The following is a 19517-nucleotide window of genomic DNA, read 5'->3' on the forward strand; positions in this document are numbered from 1 at the left end:
GTATTTTCCAGTGGACAGAAATATAATTGCTCTTTTCTTTATGCGTGCAGGTTTTATGCGGCAGAGGTTCTGTTGGCCCTTGAGTATCTTCACATGCTTGGAGTTGTGTACAGGGACTTAAAACCTGAAAATGTTTTGGTTCGTGATGATGGACACATAATGCTTTCAGACTTTGACCTTTCCCTAAGATGTACCGTTTCCCCGACCTTGATAAAAACCTCCTTGTTGGATTCTGACCCTTCAAAACGGGCAGCTGGTGGTGCATTCTGCGTCCAACCTGCCTGTATTGAGCCTTCTTCAGTATGCATCCAGCCTGCATGTTTTATTCCCCGGATATTCCCTCAAAAAGGCAAGAAGAAGACCAGAAAAACTCGAGTTGAGCTTGGGTTGCCAGCCAGTACACTTCCAGAGCTTGTTGCAGAGCCTACTGCAGCCCGATCTATGTCATTTGTTGGAACCCATGAATACCTAGCCCCAGAAATTATCAAGGGAGAAGGCCATGGCAGTGCAGTTGATTGGTGGACATTTGGCATTTTCTTGCATGAATTACTGTATGGTAAAACCCCATTCAAAGGCTCAGGAAACCGCGCAACACTATTCAATGTAGTAGGGCAGCAACTCAGATTCCCAGAGTCACCAGCAACTACTTATGCAAGTCGGGATCTGATCAAAGGCTTGCTGGTGAAGAGCCCCCCCCCCCCCCTTCCCCCAACATTCCGATACACAGGTGTCCACCATAACTGGCACATTCTGTTTTTTAATGTAAAGAGTCACTAGTGGACGCATATACCTGTACATCCCCATGATCTGATTGTGTCATGAATGGGATGGCAATACCGTCCTATACCTCCATCATAAATTGATGAAAATCAGCATTGCAGTCTTCAAGACCCACAAAAAACTGGTAAAATCGGTCCCAGATTCCAAATCTCAAGGTTGAAGTGCTGGGTCCTATTTTCACAGGTTTTTAAAAATCACCAGTTATAGGGTACCAAATGGACTGGTATAGAGGTCATTGAAAGTTGAACCATAGAGTCTGGTTTTTGATACACCGGAACTAACCACTAACCCCGTATGTTATTCTCTTGGAATATTATATGCCTAAATTACATTATATATGTTCTTTAATACTTTATGAGTCAGCTTCTAAAACAAATTCAACATTTCAATCTTATAGTTCAAAGCTAAAATGTTACGTATTACACAAATGAAGTGCAGCAAAAGGCATATTAAAGGCCAAGATTTAGATACATTATTGAGTTCATATATTGCTAAGGCTTTACCTATAGGAAGGAGCCATTTTATAATGATGCTATGGGAGAATCAGAAAGCAATTCTGTACATCTAGTACACGTGTGTGCGTCTGTAAGATAATATCATGAATAAGTGGAAGTTTGCATGGATAGAAAAATCACATGAAACTAGAAGATAGCCATAAATGCATTGCAAATAAAGCATCTGTAACGCATATCTCTATGATTGTAACATTTATGGTATTCAAAAACTCTTGAGATGGCAAGATCATGAGCACACATAATGACATATGACCTCAAATGGATATAAAATGACTGCGTAAAGAAAGAACACTGATTTAAGTATGAGAATGAAGCCCTAATGGGAAAAAAAAAGGGAAAAAAAATGATCTAGACAGATGAGAGAATGCTTCTACACCGTATAACATACCGTGCAGCATACTCGGAGAAATGTTTCCCAGGTTGCCGTTGCCTTAAAGTGTGAAGATCACCCCCTGGACAATATTCCATGACCAAGCAGGAGAATCTGTCAGTCTCAAAATGTGTATATAAAGTTGGGAGAAATGGATGGTCCAGCAGCTGCAAAATCTCCCTTTCTGTCTGAGCCCTACTCAATTTCTTCCTGCTAGCAAGGGATGCCTTGTCCATTACTTTCATTGCAAAAAAGCAACGAGTCCCACTCAGCTCTGAGAGATACACACTGCCAATGTCACCACAACCAAGCCGCTTGAGCAATCTAAAATGACTCATTCCCAAAATTCCATCCCTAGCTCGGATGGCAAGAATAGCCTTCCACCTGGGATCATTTCCTTTGTGAGGCTTATTAGCGCTTCCAGTAATGTTGCTCCAATTACTATCATCACTAAGGCCACTACTATCACTTGCTCGACTAACACTAGTTTTTGCACTCTCAAGTGAATCCCCTCTAACACTCCCTTTTATATACTCAAAGTTCCTCTCCACACTAAGCATTCCATCGCTTGTGATTGCATCACTCCGATATGTACTGGCACAGCTATTGACAACACTCATAGCTGTAACAACACCAGTACTGTCAATGCTACTATGTGGACTTACATTGCCACTTGGAGGCAAAGAAGCATCCCACACACATTCCTTGTCATCAGAATCTGGGTGGAGGGAGTTTTCTGTATTTTGTGATGCACGAGGAACTGAAAATGGTGAACACAGAGCACCAACATCATTTAGTTCTTCAACCAAACTTTCTGCAGGCGAAAGAACAGCTGGGCCTGGTTTTTTAGCAGGAACCTGAATGGAAAGATCTTCTAGAAATGGACCCTTCATGGACAAGCTCTTCATTAAGCATCCTGCCTCAGATTTGTTTTGACCTATTGGAACATAAACTGTTCTCATTAGATCCGTATCAACAGGTTCAGGGGGATGACTAGCCCCAGAAAAAGAACTAGAACCACCTTCCTCAAATGAATCCCCACTTCCCTTAAATGTGATGACATCGGGCATAAGTTCTTCACGTTCAGGCAAAGAGGTTTTTCCTCTCCATGTTCTTAGAGGTCCAGGTGAGTCTGAATCTTGAGAGTCCCTTGCTTCAGATCCATCTTCTCTTACGAAAACCATAGGCACATTTGGTATCTGACGAACATCTTTTACTGAAGCTATATGCGCATTTGATAAATGGCCCAATTCTCTTACTGAGACTGTACGCGCATTTGATAGATGGCCTACCCCACACGCATTTGATAGCTGGAGTAGCTCGTGTGCATTGGATAGCTGAACTACATCATGCAAGTGAAAGTGTGGTAGCTGACTGAATTCCCTTACTGAGGCCTTATGTGCATTTGGCACCTCACTGGAAATGGGCACTTTCCCCATAACCATAAGTTTCCTTGATTCTTTAGCCCTTTCCATGTCCGGAAACCGTGTATCATTACATATAAAATATTCTTCTAGTCAATTAAATCTGCAAATAAGAATGAGATTTAGTTCAGTCGGTGCTCTACATTTTTGTTTAGATCTTACTGAATACTCTACCAAACAGCATAGTGTTTATTCCTTTTCAAAGACTATCCAATATCAATGAATATAAACTTCCTTCCTAATGAGAGAAAAACCAGTCACATAGAACTTTAATTCTAGCCAACACAAAGCATTACATAATAGAGTATTTTTCTATAACAACTAAGGCTGCTAAACGTCAAAACATCATCAATAAATAAACATATAAAAGAAATTGCAAGAGGCACACACAAGCAAATCTACTGCCTAGCCCTCTATTTGGTTGCCATGAAAGCCTTTTACAAGATAATATACCAAACAATTGTCCATTGTTCATTTAGTTTCCTAAATTACAAGACATACAGCTCAACTACAACATATAGTGGCACAATAAAGTTTAAAAAAAAAAAAAATTGCACATTATTGAGCAAGCAAATTTGGAATGTGAATGAGAGCTTGTAGATGCATGATAGTATATAAAATTCCAAAAAATAAACACAGACCCTTTATTTTCAGGGACTTGATCTGCAAAACTCTTGAGCAGAAAATCCCCAATTTGCAAGATTCTTAGAAGACCCACCAGATCAAGCAACTCACAAAACCAATCAACTCCCTTTCTTCACTCACAATCAAAACATAATACTAAAAAAAAAACCCATGTTTATTTTTAACTAAAATAACTGAAAAAGCAATACCCACCAGCTAAAAACACCAAAAATTTCGAAATTTACATTTCCCAAGTACCAATAATAAAAATGATTCCTTTATTTCCACTTAAAACAATTTCCACACACCCAGAAACTTGAAAGTGAGAGAAAGAATCTGGAATTCAAAAAAAGTGAGAACCAGAGAGAGATCTCGAAGTCCCAAAAAAACAAAAAATGAAAAAGCAAAAGGAAAAAAGGGATCAAATATACGTTGTCGAAGAAAACAGAGAGAGATAAAAAGTACCCACCACTGGAATTTGAAGCTGAAACCAAGAATTTGAATCTGTACAAGGGATTTTCTTCTTCTTCTTCTTCTTTACAGAGCTTAGTGCATATAAAAATATGAAGAGCCCGAGCTGTGAGAATTGCTCGAGCTCTTTCTTCTTCTATAAGATCACTGTTTTTTTTTTTGGTTATATAAACATAGATATCACTCTCTCTCTCTCACTCACAATAAAACTATAATAACAACATCAACTCTGTGTTTGGTTTAATGTTAAATGTTGTTGATTTGGGTTATTGTTTTTGTTGCTTTTGCTTTATTTTGGTTTGTGTTGCTGCAAAATGTGCACTTTTTGCAGCGAGACTCATGTGTAACAGTGAAGTGTGAGTGTGCATGAGAGAGAGAGAGAGAGAGACAGATTTTCCTTGTCTGTGTTTATTTAATTTGGTTGGTTGTGGGGACATGATGGTAAAAGGTAGGGTCCAAGGAGTGGAGCCCAACGTAAATGTGAGAGAGGGTGGGACCAGTTGTGTTCCTTCTTTGAGCTACACTCTATACTTCTTTTTCAAGGTATTGCTCATTTGCGACTTTGTGTGTGTTTGTTTCTGTCATTCTTTCTTTCTTTCTTTCTATCTCATCAACCTGTGAAGTGATGATTCCTCCGACCGTTTTCCCTGATCGGGTTTGGATTCTGGATTTTGGATCCCTCCCACTGTCTTCTTTTGTTTGGTTTTATTATTTGTTGTTCTGTTTTTTTTTTTTTTTAATTATGCAGTAGTTACGCCAAGAAAATTTTTGGAATAGCTCTTGACATAGGAAGCACGGGTGATAAACATGAGTACGATGTGGATATAACACGAACACGGTAGCCTAAATGAAGTGTTTGTGCTTTTTAATTGATACATAAGTTGACATGCTAAATGCCTGTGATAGACTCACATGAAAATGTTGAAATCCAATCATGAGTTAACATATAAGTAGGGTGTATATTTGGGCGTGAAAATGGTTGTGTTCATAGGCAAAATGAAAAGCCTGTAGCCACATAATCTCATGACATTTTCATAACATTTTTATTTTAATTTGTAATGGGTTTTAGTATAAATTTTTTTTTTAATTATTTCGACCTATGGTGAGTTAACACCTTAACTTGTTGTGAGATTCTCTTGTGATGGTAGAAGAACAAGGATTGGATTTTTATTTATTTATTATTATTGTAAATAAACATATTTGAAATTAAATGATTTTGCCAAAATTTTTGTAGTTCAATTAGTTCCTCTCGATGTTTGTAATGAAAATATTCAAGATCATTTTTGCTTTAAAACTTAAAAGGCATGAGATATTTATGAAACTCTTGTCAAACTTATAATGATGGACAGTTACACTTTTTTAAAAAAGAAAAATAAAATGGAAGAGTGGAATTTTTTCCTGTTTGAATGTATTTTCACTTATGGAACTCCAAGATCCCTTTGAAAACAAGAAAGGAAAGAAAGAAAATTTCCACTCCACAAGTTATAGCATCTAGAAGCTCCCCAACCCTACCTTTGTTTGCATTGAGTGTCTATATGATTATTACAAATGTGTAGGCACAGTCAGCTATGAATATTTGAGCATTTGAATAATTAAAGAAAAAAAATAGTTCTTAAAAATAGCATCTGAATAATCATAGTTAAAAGACTTGATCTACGATCTCCTGGATCACATAAGATCTAAATACCACTAGATCAATCCCTTAAGGTTACCTATAAAGTAATGAGTCCTGAAATGATTAGAAGCTCTTTCCAATTTTCTTCTCTCTCTTTCTTGTTTTTATTCTATTAAACAAATGCTACTTATTATTAATTAATAGAAGTTCAATACCAAAAGAGATTGATATGTGTGGATTTGAGATTGATGACTAGGTGCACCATATACAATGTTAAAACACAAAATAATAAAAATAAAAAGGATAGGGTCCACAAAGTAGGCAAGGTGGGCTTACTTTAGCATAGAATTTCCATTACTTTTATATATAATCTTGACCAACCACCGTAGGTATTATGTAGTATTTTTGGATAGAAGTGTGGGTACAAGGCCAAGACGTACTCTGCTGCATGATGTGGCTATGAAAACGAAAAGACTAAAGAGTAATCTGTAAGAAAGAACATAGATTATGACAAACGTTAAAAGATTAAAGAAGAGCTGATCAAGAAAAAAGATATGAGGCAAATTGTAAACTCCTTCGACGACAGACTATGTTCATACCTAACTTTAAAAGTTACTCAGTTTCATACAATATTATGACCTTGAGATTCGAATAGTAGTCCACTAATAACAGGACCTTCTGAGTGTTCAGCCAAAAAAAAAAAAAAAAAAAAAAAAAACAGCACCTTATGTCCTACTCTGTGTTTGGGGTTTGAATCTTATATCCCCCTCCCCTATTTACCTAGAATTAACAAAAGAAAAATATACAGTTAACAACTTTAAGGTTTGGGTTAATGCCAGTCAGATTTAAAATTGACCAACTTGATCTCTAATCACTGTGAGAGAGAAGAAAAATAAGTAACAGTTTAGGGTACAATTTGAGTTTAGGGATTAAATTAGTTAGCTTTGAAAAATTTTAAACCTGGATATCATTAGTCCAAAATAGTTTACCCAAAAAATAAAAAAACATTATGACCACAATCCTCATCTATATATAGTATAGTTTCTTTTACGGATGTAGTTATTTAATAGATAAAATAAGATTTGAATTTAATTATAATATCCACTTTATAACGATTTCTCAATATTATCAAGTTAAAACACAAATAATAATATATATATATATATATATATATATATTTTTTTATGTTGAGGGAATTCAATCATAGGTCCATTATTCGACAACAAATAATCTACCAATTGAACTTACTTGAACCCTACAAATGTGTAGTATTCTTTATCTACAAATCAAGAATGATTGTCATCCAGAGAACCATGCAGCACCAAAAAAAAAGAAGAAGCCAAAAACTATGCTTTATGTTTCATTGTTTTGTAGCACAAAATTGAAATGTCAATTAGGTGAAGAATTAAAATCCAAAAATGACAAATGAAAACAGGAGCAGCTTCTGGATCCCAATTGTTCTATTCTTTCATGTATTAATCAATCAGTATTTGGGATGAAAAAGTGATTGGGAGGTTAAAACTTAAAACCACTCTAGCTTAGCATCATATCCTTGATGGACAATCTAATGGTTGATTAATGATTTTTGGTTTTTTAGACAATAACTTGCCATTTCAAGTCTGGTAATTGATAGACATCATAATGGACATAGAATGTTCTTAGCTTGATTATGTTAATTGTTCTAATTATATAGCTAAATAACTTTAATATTACTGAAAAACATGAAATTCTTAAAAATAGATAACTTATAACCACAATTTTTTTTCCTTTTTGGTAATTATAGGGCACATGATGATTAATAAGACTATAAGAGTGCTCGGATTCATCAAAAAAATGAGTGCTCTGGAATTTGCTAGTCATTGAGGATGACAATTCTACTGTCATGAAGTCTTTAACTTCGACTGGCCCTCACTTGTCTCGGATGGGTCATGTATTACAGGATGTTCAACTCCTTATCCATAGTATGAGATGAAGACAGTGAGTTCTATTAAACGAAGTGCAAACTCTGTAGCTCTTTTGTTGGCTAGGCATGCTAGATTTGTCACTGATGAAGTTATTTCAGGACACTTTATTTGGGGTACCGTATTTGTGTTGTAACGATGTCCTATTTATTGTATCATATTATAATTTTTCAAAAATTACTCATATCGCCATATTGTACTCATACCCATACCCATGTCTGTGCATCCTAAATTATTTAGATAGAAGATTCTCCTCCACAAATTATGGAGGCTCTGTACTTTGATTCTACTCAAATTCAGAATTAGTAGATAATTGTTCCCCTTTTTATGGGTAAACTAAAAAACATTTTCTTTACCAAAAAAATATTAGAGATACCACTTTATTAAAAAATGGTTAACCATACTAATAAGGGAAAATGTAAGGGATAAAAAAGGTTTTTCTGGGTTGTCTACTTCAATATGAACTATCCATATATAACTGGAAGTTCCTAATCAATATTTCAACCGTTTGCTTATAGACACACGCATTTTCACACTCAATTTCACAACTTGTTGATTTGTACGATTGTGAGTAATCAATAAAAAGTTGTGGGTCTATAAAAACAAGAGTGAATATAAAGTGTCCGCCACTCATAAACATACATTAGCATATTGTGAAATTGTGTATAGAATTGGGTCATATCCCTAAAATTATTCATATTTCAAGAATGGAAAAACGCATGATCTATGACACTATGACAATTGATTTCATTATAAACAGAAGAATGATCATGCATGCATTGTCTTGTAATCCTACATTTGGAGACTCTTTTATTTTTAACGTTGGATGACTGTTACACTTGGAGACATTGTAGCTTGGGTCCAATGTCCTATACACCAGACTCGATAGGATGTTGACACATGTCCAAAAATTACCACGTGACAGAATTTCATCAAGTCTTGTAGACATTGCAGCTTGAGTCTAGTGTCCTATGCACCAAACTCGATAGGATGCTGTCACATGTCTAAAATTACCACATGACAACATGAAATTTCATGGGATCCAGTGCACAGAACGCGCCTAACCTAAGCCTCTCTCCAGAGAATAAAAACAATGGTCAATCGGACAATTTCAAAGAAAATGATCAGTACTGTGAGCGTGCATGGTCAATCAGTGTCTAGCATGGCAGATTGGCAGTCAATAATTGACAAAAAAGAGATGGTAGTAAGAACGGTTAGGGGATTGTGACTAATGAGAGACTCAATAGAAAGAAAGTCAGTGTGATTGGTCAGCTTCTGTATGTTTATCACTGCTATGGCTGGTCCATTGTGTAGCCGCTTAAGACAATCGTTCCTGACTCCCTTAAGGCATTTATTCCTTTTATAACATGTATAGTAATACTTTTATGGTAATTGTAATAATGCTTAATTTGGACATTATTCATGAAATAATAATGGATATGCTAATCACAAAGGTTCATTTGAGAGATACATTTTGTCCTATATACTAATAGTAATTGTAATAATATATGCTTTGGAGTTTGGACATTATTCATGAAAAATAAATTAAAATGCTAATCACAATTTAGGTTTATTTGAGAGATGCATTTTGGCCTTTATTTGGTGGTAAAGGAATTGGGAATAGGAAAGTTTCAGTTTCCAATCTCTCAGGGGTCAACAACATCTGGTAACTATAAACAGTTTCAAGGAATTGAAGGATGGAAGAAAAATACTTTTATGTTTTTATGAACTAAATAAAACCATATGCGGCTGAGTTAGGGATTTGTGTTTAAGAGATCGTATTAGGCTAAAATATTGTTTTCATTTTTAAAGTTTGCATGAATTTTGCTTTTTCTTCCTACATTTTAAAAAGTTGGTTATACATTCCTAAATTCTTTAAAAGATTTTTTTCAATAGCTTAGGGACAAAAAAGAAATTTTCACAATAATTTAGAGATGAAAAATGAGCTTTTTAATTGAAAATTAATTTGTGTAACACTTTCAATAATTTATGAACAAAAAATGAAATTTTTTAGGGACAAAAATAATATTTTAGCTAACCAAATTTTAGTATTGATATACCAATATTTAAGATAAATTCAAAGCATACATAAATAATAACATTTTGTGTGTGTGTGTGTGTGCGCGCGCATGAAAGATAAATAAATCTTGACTTTTTAATGTTGTAGGAATTCATAATTCATAGATATATTGTATTTTGGAAAAAGAAAATTACCATATTCCTAAGCTTTAATGAGCATATAAAAGTAATTTAATTTGTTATAAAATATATTAAAATATTTGCAAATGAACATAACATTCTCATCAAAACTATACATTATAAAGCAATTTTTAAGTTTTGGGAGGACCATGGCTCCCAATCTTGTATTTGGCTCCACCCATGAAAAAACCTGGATTAGGGGAAAATTTTTATTTTCATTGAATGTTATAATTTAAAATTAATTCCTTGACTTTTTTATTGGTTTGGAAGTTAAAATTAATAAAACTACGTTGTTTTGTTGCACTTAAACGTGATAAATGGACAAAGGTGAATGGAAGGACAACATTAGAAACAGATTGAAAGGTTAAAGATTCAATTGAAAAAAAATTAAAACTATAAGGATGAAAATGAAAAAATATGCTAAATTTATAAGTTTCAATTTTAATTTGACCTAATTATCACTTAATTGATGAGTAGTGATGGTTCAATATTTTTTTACGCTTGTTAGTTGTTATACCGAGTTCAAAGAAAGCTCAAGTCACCATAGTTTTGACTTTTGAGTCTTTGAGTGGATGCAAATCCTAAAGGAAAATCCTTTTTGTATTATGATTCTTTAGAATCCTTAGGATAATTTACTATGGAATTATTAAAATTATAATAATCTATGATTAAATGAATAATTAAGATTTTATAACAATGTTAGTAATTAATATCTTAATTAGATACAAAAAATATTAATCAATGTTTATTTAAATATTACTAAAGTGGCAAAATATGGACTATTAGTTTAATTGTAGATGAATAAAATTCTAAAAACTCAATTATATATAAAGTTATTTTAATAAGAACTTTGTTGATACATTTTTGTGTTTCCAATAAAGATATTCATGATTCAAATCCTCCATCTCCATTGTAACTATTGAATTATTAAAAAAAAAAACTTGTAAATTTACTCCAAAAAAAGAAAAAATCTTATCAGATTCAGTATTTACAAACTAATTAACTATCAATTACAAAGAATATACTTCCACAACTTTTTTTTTTAATGAGATATTTCCACAACTTGATAATGCATAGATGCATGCATGAGTCATTGTCCATCTTATTTTATGTACAGGCATAATGGAGCCACCATTTATGATATGTCACATTCAAGAAAATATAGCTACACTTTCTTGAATTAAAATGAAAACGACTTTCCATGTCGTGGAGGATATCTACGTGCATTTTTAATAGAGATGTCTATGATATTGGTTGACTGGTCATCTATTTCTTCGATCCCTATTTTAATAAATAATAGAAATTAACATGATTATGCTTTTAATAATGTGGCTCATACGTTGATTCCTGTCTTTATATTAGTTAACAAAACAAAACAAAAATTACAAACTTGGCTTTAGGGTAGCTTGGAGTCTCAATTCTCAAACTAATCGAAGTTTACTTTAGAGTTGAGGTTCAAGTTTTGTGTTTTATACACAAAACTGCTTTTGTCTATTGCTCAGTTATTCCATTGAAAAGGATGGGATTGAAAAGAACATGCATTAAAAAAAATACAAATTAGTTAACAGTAAATGAAATAATAATTTGTTTAAGTGCAGCATTGTAAAACCTCTAGCTTTTCAAGCAACCCAAATGCATATTTCCTCTTTCTTTTTTCGCTGTTAAAAAGAAAGAGACGCTATGAATTAATTTGGTTCGTTCTTAGTGATATATTCACTTTTAACATAAATTCTTTAAGGGATATATCTTTAAGTGTTGAACTAATAGCAACAGAGATGGAATTGATAAATGACTTCTTTTGGGTAGAAGACAAACCACAGTTCAATAGCAAATTCCTCAACAATTGGCCTAATGCCATACACTTTTATTTAAAGAGCAACAATCTCCTAAGATAACTAGATATAATTACTAGATAATTATTCAAATATTCAAATAGAGATAAGATACCTAGATAACTAGGCCTACTCAAATAAAGATAAGATAACTAGTAGAAAAGATATGGACTCTCAAAGGTTGGGCAACAATAGGACTCTCATGAGACATTTACGTAGTATCCCATCATGAACCATGTGCATTACAATTGATCAGTCAAATAATATATACAGTGGACCAGCCCTAGGTTAGCATAGTATGGTTAGGAGTATGTGTACAGTTAGCAATTTAGGACACAATAATATAATTGACTTGGGTTCTAACTGATGTAAAAACAGAAGCTCAAAATATCAAGAATGATTGTAAAAATATTATGGACTTGAGGAAAATATCCAAAACAAATAATAGAAATAAGGAAGACTCAAAACCTTGACAATCACATGCAAAAGAGAACACTTATGTGATTCGGCTATTGGCTTACGTCTGCAACGACAAATAAAAAATTTTCACTAACAAATTTAGAGATGGAAGTATAGTGTAGAGGCACTCTCACAAAACCAAATTCTAAATACACTTGTAGCTCTCACTCGCAAATACAAAGATTAGGGACCACACCTAAAACGACAAGAAATTTTTTTCTATCTTGCACAACATCCTCAACTATGACTCTATTAACGACCTTGCTCTTAATGTGCAAACAAAGTATTCTACCCGTAGTGTAAGTCTATTAACCATGATTAATGTATGGTTAGTCTAGCCTCCTATAATTATTCCACATTCGGTTCATTGTTATATGAAACTAAGTAGAGTAAAGTTGTATAGTTAGTTTAGGCCATTAGACCGAATTAACTCCTTCAATCTCTCTTTCTCTCTCTTTAGATCTTACAAAAACTTTTGTCGTTTGCAAGAAAACATATAAAAGAAATAAAGGATTGATTAAGGGGGTGGCAAAAGTCCATCCGCATAGCTTGAGCTTTTTCATTCATGAAATTAGAAAAAAGCTATACAAAACAGTGAAAGAGAGAGATTAATAAAATAAGCAAGAACTTAACAACTAAAGTAAGTAGTAACCTAACAAAAATTGACCAAGCACTTAGTCAAAGCATAGGTTTTATAATTGAAATCCAACTCAGCCCAAATTTTAATCTTCAATTTGAGCCGCACTCATTGAATTCCAAAATGAACTGTTATCATAATGTGACTTAACTGAGTTTAGTAAAATTTTCAAGCTCTAATTTCGAGGTTATGGTAAAACATATAATAGGACACGCGTAGAAAGTCGAATCCAATGGCACATGAAAAAAAATCATTTTTAATATAAAAAAAAAATTGTGAAAATGTGCTGATGTGGCAAGAATCTAGATGGATGATGGGGATCATGATTGGCTAATCTTTTGTGGCGGATGGTCACGATCAATTGGACAAGTTGTCATGTGGAAATCTCAAATCCCATGAAAAGCTTTTACATAGTTGGTGATTAGAATGATTATTATAGAGCTCAAAATCTTTACCCACTCGAAATTGCTAAAAACTCATACCCACATTTCCAAAAAAGAAGTATTTTGCTATCTTTTGTTGTGGGCCTTGCACTTGTTCCCTGTGCTTTTTGAAAAGTTGGGCAAATAAGAGGTTTGAAAGTGTGGGATTTTGGTTATTGGAATTAGGAAAAGTGTAATAAGGCATTCAAAGGTGGGTTCTTTCATGATTCCTTTCTCACTTGTGTTTGGTCCACTTATTAAAGGCTTTTTCAGTGAGTGTTCTAAGTTATTAGCTGTGAATGATGCACTAAATAAGGAGCATAGGTCCACTTCTTTTTTTGTTCTTCTTGATGAGAGTGAGAGGGAAAAAGGGGAGAGAGAGAGAGAGAGAGGAGAATGAGTAACTTCATTATAATATCATACATGCAGTACTCACTACTCTTACTATAGAAAGTTGGAAAGGTTTTTGAGCTCACTAGAATTGGAATTTTAAATTCATAACTAAGAGGAATAGGGATCCTAATTTTTGGAAGTACCAAATTTCTTTTAGGTTTTGGAAACAGAAATTGTAGGATTTTGAATATAGTAATCTCAATTATCTTTACTTTTATTTAAATCTTAAAAATCTTGCATTAATGCATTTGTAATTAATCCTTTTGAGTCCATGTTTTGCTTATTAAAAGATAAACAACCAAAAATTCAAATCCAAGATCATTTTTTGCTCTTTCCTACAAGCAAATTTGCCATTCAAAAGGAGTTTGTTCTTCTTCTATGCCTACTGCAAATAGAATAACTTCATCTCAGAAATTCCATTCCCGCACTAAAAAAAATGAAGTTCACAGATATCTATAAATGATCTTCTATTATTTGCCCATTACCTTTCTTTTTAGGACTTTTGGGTGACATGCACATTATCAAACTTGTCGTTTTAGACTAATGGAATCCTATTCACACAAATAAAGTTAAAAACATATTCACAAGATAAATATATTTAACATGATTTGGTCAACTTTCATAGACTATACCAATCAAAATTCATTGTTAACAATGATGATTACAATCATACTCAACAAAATCTCGTAAATCTCACCACTCTCAAAGACACAAACTAACTCAAATCATAATACACCTAAAGCAAACTCTCACTCGATACAAATTTGACACTCTTAATAGTTCTAAAACCCCAATAGACTTAATGGTACTCTCATGTTATCAAAACAAGTAAACTATCAACTCACACACAAAAGAAATCTTTAACCCCTAAATAACTATCAAGCTACTTTTTGAAGAAATTCATTCTTATATGAGCCTTTTCACTCCCCATATATGACTTCTTTGAGTAAAGTCACTAAATCTTTTACATGAGTGTTGTTGAACAATCAAACTAAATTACTTATTTGACAAGAAATATATTTATTAACCTTTTACACTAAGAATTGTTTAGTGGTAATGAAGTCCAAATTCTTTTGAGTCAATTTTCAAATCAATCTGGAAAAAAAAAAAAAAAAAATCTAATCTCTGCCACCTTGCATACAATATTTCTTTCTGAGATAGTATATGCTTCCATTGCCAACAGATACACAAGGAGAAGTCGACTAGGTGTTATTAGTTTTCCTGATCAACTGGAGTAAGTGCACAGGAAGAAGAAGAAGAATAAACAAAGACTTGTTTATGTTGATGGGTTTATCTTTTTTCTAAGTTTTTGTACTTGTCTTGCAATGAGAAACAAAGACTTGTTTATGTGATAATCTTGAAAATGCATAAAACAACAATTAGAAGAACTAAAAAAACCATTGTTGTTATTCTGATGAAAAAAGAAAAGGAAAAAAGGAAAAGAAAATCCAGTATTGTTAATGTGGTGACAAAAACTAGTATGTAGAAAGAACTTCTGTGTCGACCTTATAAAGTTATGATTGATCATGGTCCATTGATGTCCCTGAAGAGATAGAAAAAGAGAAAAAAATTGTTCACTACAAAAGGTCCAACAAGAGAGAGAGAGAGAGAGAGAGAGAGAGAGAGACTGGGCTGTGTTTTATTAAACAACTAATGGTGGGAGGCCCAACCCTTGTTTCAGAACTAAAATACCAAACTAGCTTAATAACTCATTTGCCAAACTAGATAACAAATTGGATGGACCCTCATTACTCATTTACACCAAACTAGCTTAAAATGGCGTGTGTATATATGTATATATATATATATATATCACTTGGTCCAGGCAAAATGTCTCACCTTGCCCCACAAGCACAAGAAAGGTTATCAATTCTTACATTCAATAAAGAAAAGAAGATCCTTATCATTTGTGCTACTGCTCAAATTTTATTATGTCTACATTTAAATGAACTTATTTTTGTTTATTGTGTAAAAATATAATTGTACTTGAAAAATGTAATATGTCAATTTATATAGTGCAATACCAAAATTTTTAAAGCCCATATTTCGATTTGGAAGAGTTTCTCTAGTAACAGATTTAGCATGTTTATTAACATATAAATTTAGGATTTTATGTTTAGGGGCGAAATTGTGGTACTTATGTATTAGCCAAGACAAACTCCGACGTAAACACATATACACTTTAATATTTTGTTTCTCAAAAAAAAAAATTACACTTTAATATTTTAATACTAGAATAAGTCATAAGTCATAAACATATTGTATACAAAGTTATCAATGTTGAACTTATCATCTTTTGAACTCTAATGTCAAAAGTTGTCTAGTTTGATATTAGACATGTACAAAAATATCAACAACAAAAAACTTAGTATATCCTATAAACTTTGTGCTCAATGAAGATCTTTCACAGAAAAAAAATTTCATCTTTTACCATTTTTATATTTTTATAGTAAATTCTTAAAATTTTAATTTTAATAAAAATTACAAAATTGTCTTCCAAAGTGAATAAAAGAATTCAATGAAATCTTGAAAGCCTTCAAAAATATGAACGATCCAAAACTTTAATAAATTCAAATGTAAATTTTACAATAAAAAATGAAATTTAGAAAACAAAAACTACATTACCTCTCTAATCAATAGACCAACTGATAAATTCCTTTATTTTTTTTAAGGGCATAATTAGGCTAACTCAAAAAAAAAAAAAAAAAAAAGGTTTTTTTGAAAAGCAATTTTTGGGGCGTCCAACCATATGTGTGGCCATGCCCTTGTATAAAATCCTACAAAGGATGCCATTATTGCCATCAAATTATCACCTTCAACCCCTTTCCCTTTTTATATGAAAGTTGTAATATTTAAAGGTGCTATGCTTAAATCTATGGACCGGTGTGACTCAACTATAAGTTGAAGATGGTCTTTGGGCCCATAATATGGATGATTTGGAATGGGTTGGGAGTGTGGAATTTTTTTTGGGCTGGGCTGCTGATGATCAATCTTGCCTCAAATATTCACATCTGGATCCAATTACCATAAATATAAATATATATATATATATATATATAATTTTTTTTTTTTAGTTTACAAGGTTCCATTTTTGTAGGAGTAGCTAGTGCTTAATGCATAAGGAAAATGACAAGTGCAAACAAACAGTTATACACAAAGTTTGAAGTTGTACACACAACTTTATGTATAACAGAGAGTGTGTAATAAACATTACTCTTTTTAATATATCAAGAGTCTTATAATTTAGTAGTATTACATTGTCTACATTATGAGGAGAATAATTAAATTGACTACTACTTTTTCCTTAATGTGTCAATAGCCTCAAACCCATTTATATACATATTTTTATTATAAGCAAGTAACTTAAAAATTTACCGACCAATATATATTTTAAAAAATCACTAAAAACATTGTTTATATTTTCAAGGACCCGTAAATTTTATATATTTCATAGTTTCATGTTGAATCTCATCTGATATACCAAGGCGTACATATGCATAGAGCTTTGCCTATTTCATAGATAATCCCATTAGCTTATCATGTACAAAACTGGACTTCCAATAGCCCCATAAAATTTGTAAGAGCAAAGAGATCAAGGGATTTTTCTTTTTAGAAGTCTTTTAACTGGAAGAGTAAGGTTTTAGTAAAATTAACTCTCTCCCTCTCTCTATCTAACAAAAATGTACTTCTAGTGACAATAAAATTTGTTTTAGAGTAAAGAGATAACTTAGTTTATGGGAAGGATTTGTGAAAAGTTAGCTATACGACTTCAAATAACATGATGTATTTTTTTTGTTGATCACTCTTTAGACATGCTAATCTAGTTCAGCCTCCATGTGAAAGGGAGGATACATACGCCGGATATATGGTATACCTCATGATCAACAACTAAGTAAAGTGGCAAGTTGGTTAAGACTTTATAAGAGCACTTTATAGATAATTAATTTCTCTTTTGTCATTAATTCTTGATGAACCAAGGATGAGTTAAGCATGCATGATATGGTAGATAAATGAATCTCTTTCTTTCACTGATCAGGCTTAAAATACTTCACGTAGGTTGAGCAACTCTCTGCAAAGATAGCATGAATAAAGCCAAAAGTCTATACACATAAAGCATGACTTTATGAGTGACGGTTTCTCAAAATAGGGGCTGACAACTTTAACCATGATTGAGCGAAAGCATGAACCTCGCTACCCTACTGCACCACCATAATATTATCAACTTGTAATTCTTTAGCCTAATGCATTACAAAAAAAATCAAAGGAAACAAACATTTTAGAGCAATTACACAAGATATAATGCGGAGGAGGCAGCTATTTCTAGTTGCATTGTCCTCTCTCTTCCTCTTCTTCTTTTTCCGCTACTTCTTCATCTTATTCAATGTCCATGTAAAATCCACCTTGATAGCTAAATCCAAAAATGCCATTACAATTTGTGAAACCCCTTTGCAGCACAAAAAATTTAGCCTCTTGATTGGAATCTTAACCCGTCCAGACAACTATAATCGTCGCCATTTCCTTCGCCTTGTCTATGGAATCCAATCATCTCCCCCAGCTCACATAGATGTGAAGTTTGTCTTTTGCAACCTCACAAAGCCTGAGCAAAGAGTATTGATAGCTTTAGAAATCCTACGTTTCAATGACATTATCATCCTCAATTGTACAGAGAACATGAACAGTGGTAAGACCTACACATACTTTTCTTCACTCCCACGTATCCTTTCAAGGTCTTATGACTATGTCATGAAGGCTGATGATGATGTTTTTATCAGGCTTGCACCATTGGCATTGTCCCTTGAGCCATTGCCTAGGCTAGACTTGTACTATGGATTTGTAATTCCATGCACTAGCATAAACCCCCATGTGGATTATATGTCAGGGATGGGGTTTTTGTTGTCTTGGGACATTGTTGAATGGATTGGAAATTCTAATATCCCTGAAAATAACACGAATGGTCCCGAGGATAAACTGGTTGGGAAATGGTTGAAGATGGGAAATAAGGCCAAGAATCGATTTTCTAACAAGCCAGCCATGTATGATTACCCGGGAACAAATGGGAGGTGCTCACATGAGCTTATACCAGAAACTGTGGCTGTTCATCGATTGAAAAGGTGGGATCAATGGTCAAAGGTGCTTGAATATTTCAATGTAACCAAAGAGCTAAAGCACTCCAACCTCTACAATATATGATTTACACTCGAAATTAATGCAGAAAAAGGATTCCTTTAGAGCAACTCTAGCAACTTCTCAATATTTTTGTATTGTTTGGACAATGAACAGTGACATTTACCTTTTACTTACCTACTTTTTCAAATACATCTTCCAACAGATTCTCTATCTTTTCTCTATCTCATTTAAATATTATTTCTTCATTCATTATTTATTCATTTTTTAACACACATATCCCCATACCCCCATCCCCACTCCTTTCTTTGCTAATTTTTTATTATGTTTTATTTTTTTGCTAATGAACACTAGCACATCAGGTTTGGAGAATGGCTGTTCATTAGCAATTTTTTTATTTTTTTTAATTCTTTTTAAAGTTTTAAAGAAGCTATTGGAGCTCGTTTTTCCCCTTTTTTCTGGTTTCATTCTCTATATTTTGGCTTTACCTATTCTATTGGAGATGCTCTTAAATTTAGATAGATTACTAGAAAAAAGTTTTGTTGCCAAATATCGAACTTGAAATTTGCTTGTTTGATGATGTTATCTCATGAGTATAAGATTTCCAATGCACAATTTCCAACCTCTATACGAACCTGGATTTTGATGCTTTATCAGTCAATATTTTTTTTTTAAATTTTTTTTAAAAATA

At 33.0% G+C, this 19517-nt stretch overlaps 3 protein-coding genes across 3 annotated transcripts; 2 read left to right on the plus strand and 1 right to left on the minus strand.

Moving 5' to 3' along the window:
* On the plus strand, positions 1-777 carry LOC136067024 (serine/threonine-protein kinase D6PKL1-like; the record flags this gene model as incomplete). Its single annotated transcript, XM_065772241.1, has 2 exons — positions 1-681; positions 769-777. Coding segments are annotated over 2 exons (690 nt in total), but the record flags the coding sequence as incomplete, so codon positions are not given.
* A 904-nt stretch (positions 778-1681) lies between these two features.
* Positions 1682-4588, minus strand: LOC112038899 (serine/threonine-protein kinase D6PKL1; the record flags this gene model as incomplete). The annotated part of the gene is given in 2 exon segments (XM_065772221.1): positions 1682-3192; positions 4183-4588. A coding segment is annotated over 1 exon segment (1459 nt), but the record flags the coding sequence as incomplete, so codon positions are not given.
* A 13413-nt stretch (positions 4589-18001) lies between these two features.
* LOC112038904 (uncharacterized) lies at positions 18002-18892 on the plus strand. Its single transcript, XM_024071742.1, has one exon. The coding sequence runs from the start codon at positions 18002-18004 to the stop codon at positions 18890-18892; it is 891 nt and encodes a 296-aa protein (XP_023927510.1).
* Positions 18893-19517: the final 625 nt, after the last annotated feature.

Source organism: Quercus suber, unplaced genomic scaffold (genome assembly GCF_002906115.3).
Source record: "Quercus suber isolate HL8 unplaced genomic scaffold, Cork oak 2.0 scaffold_55, whole genome shotgun sequence".
NCBI classification, from domain to species: Eukaryota; Viridiplantae; Streptophyta; class Magnoliopsida; order Fagales; family Fagaceae; genus Quercus; species Quercus suber.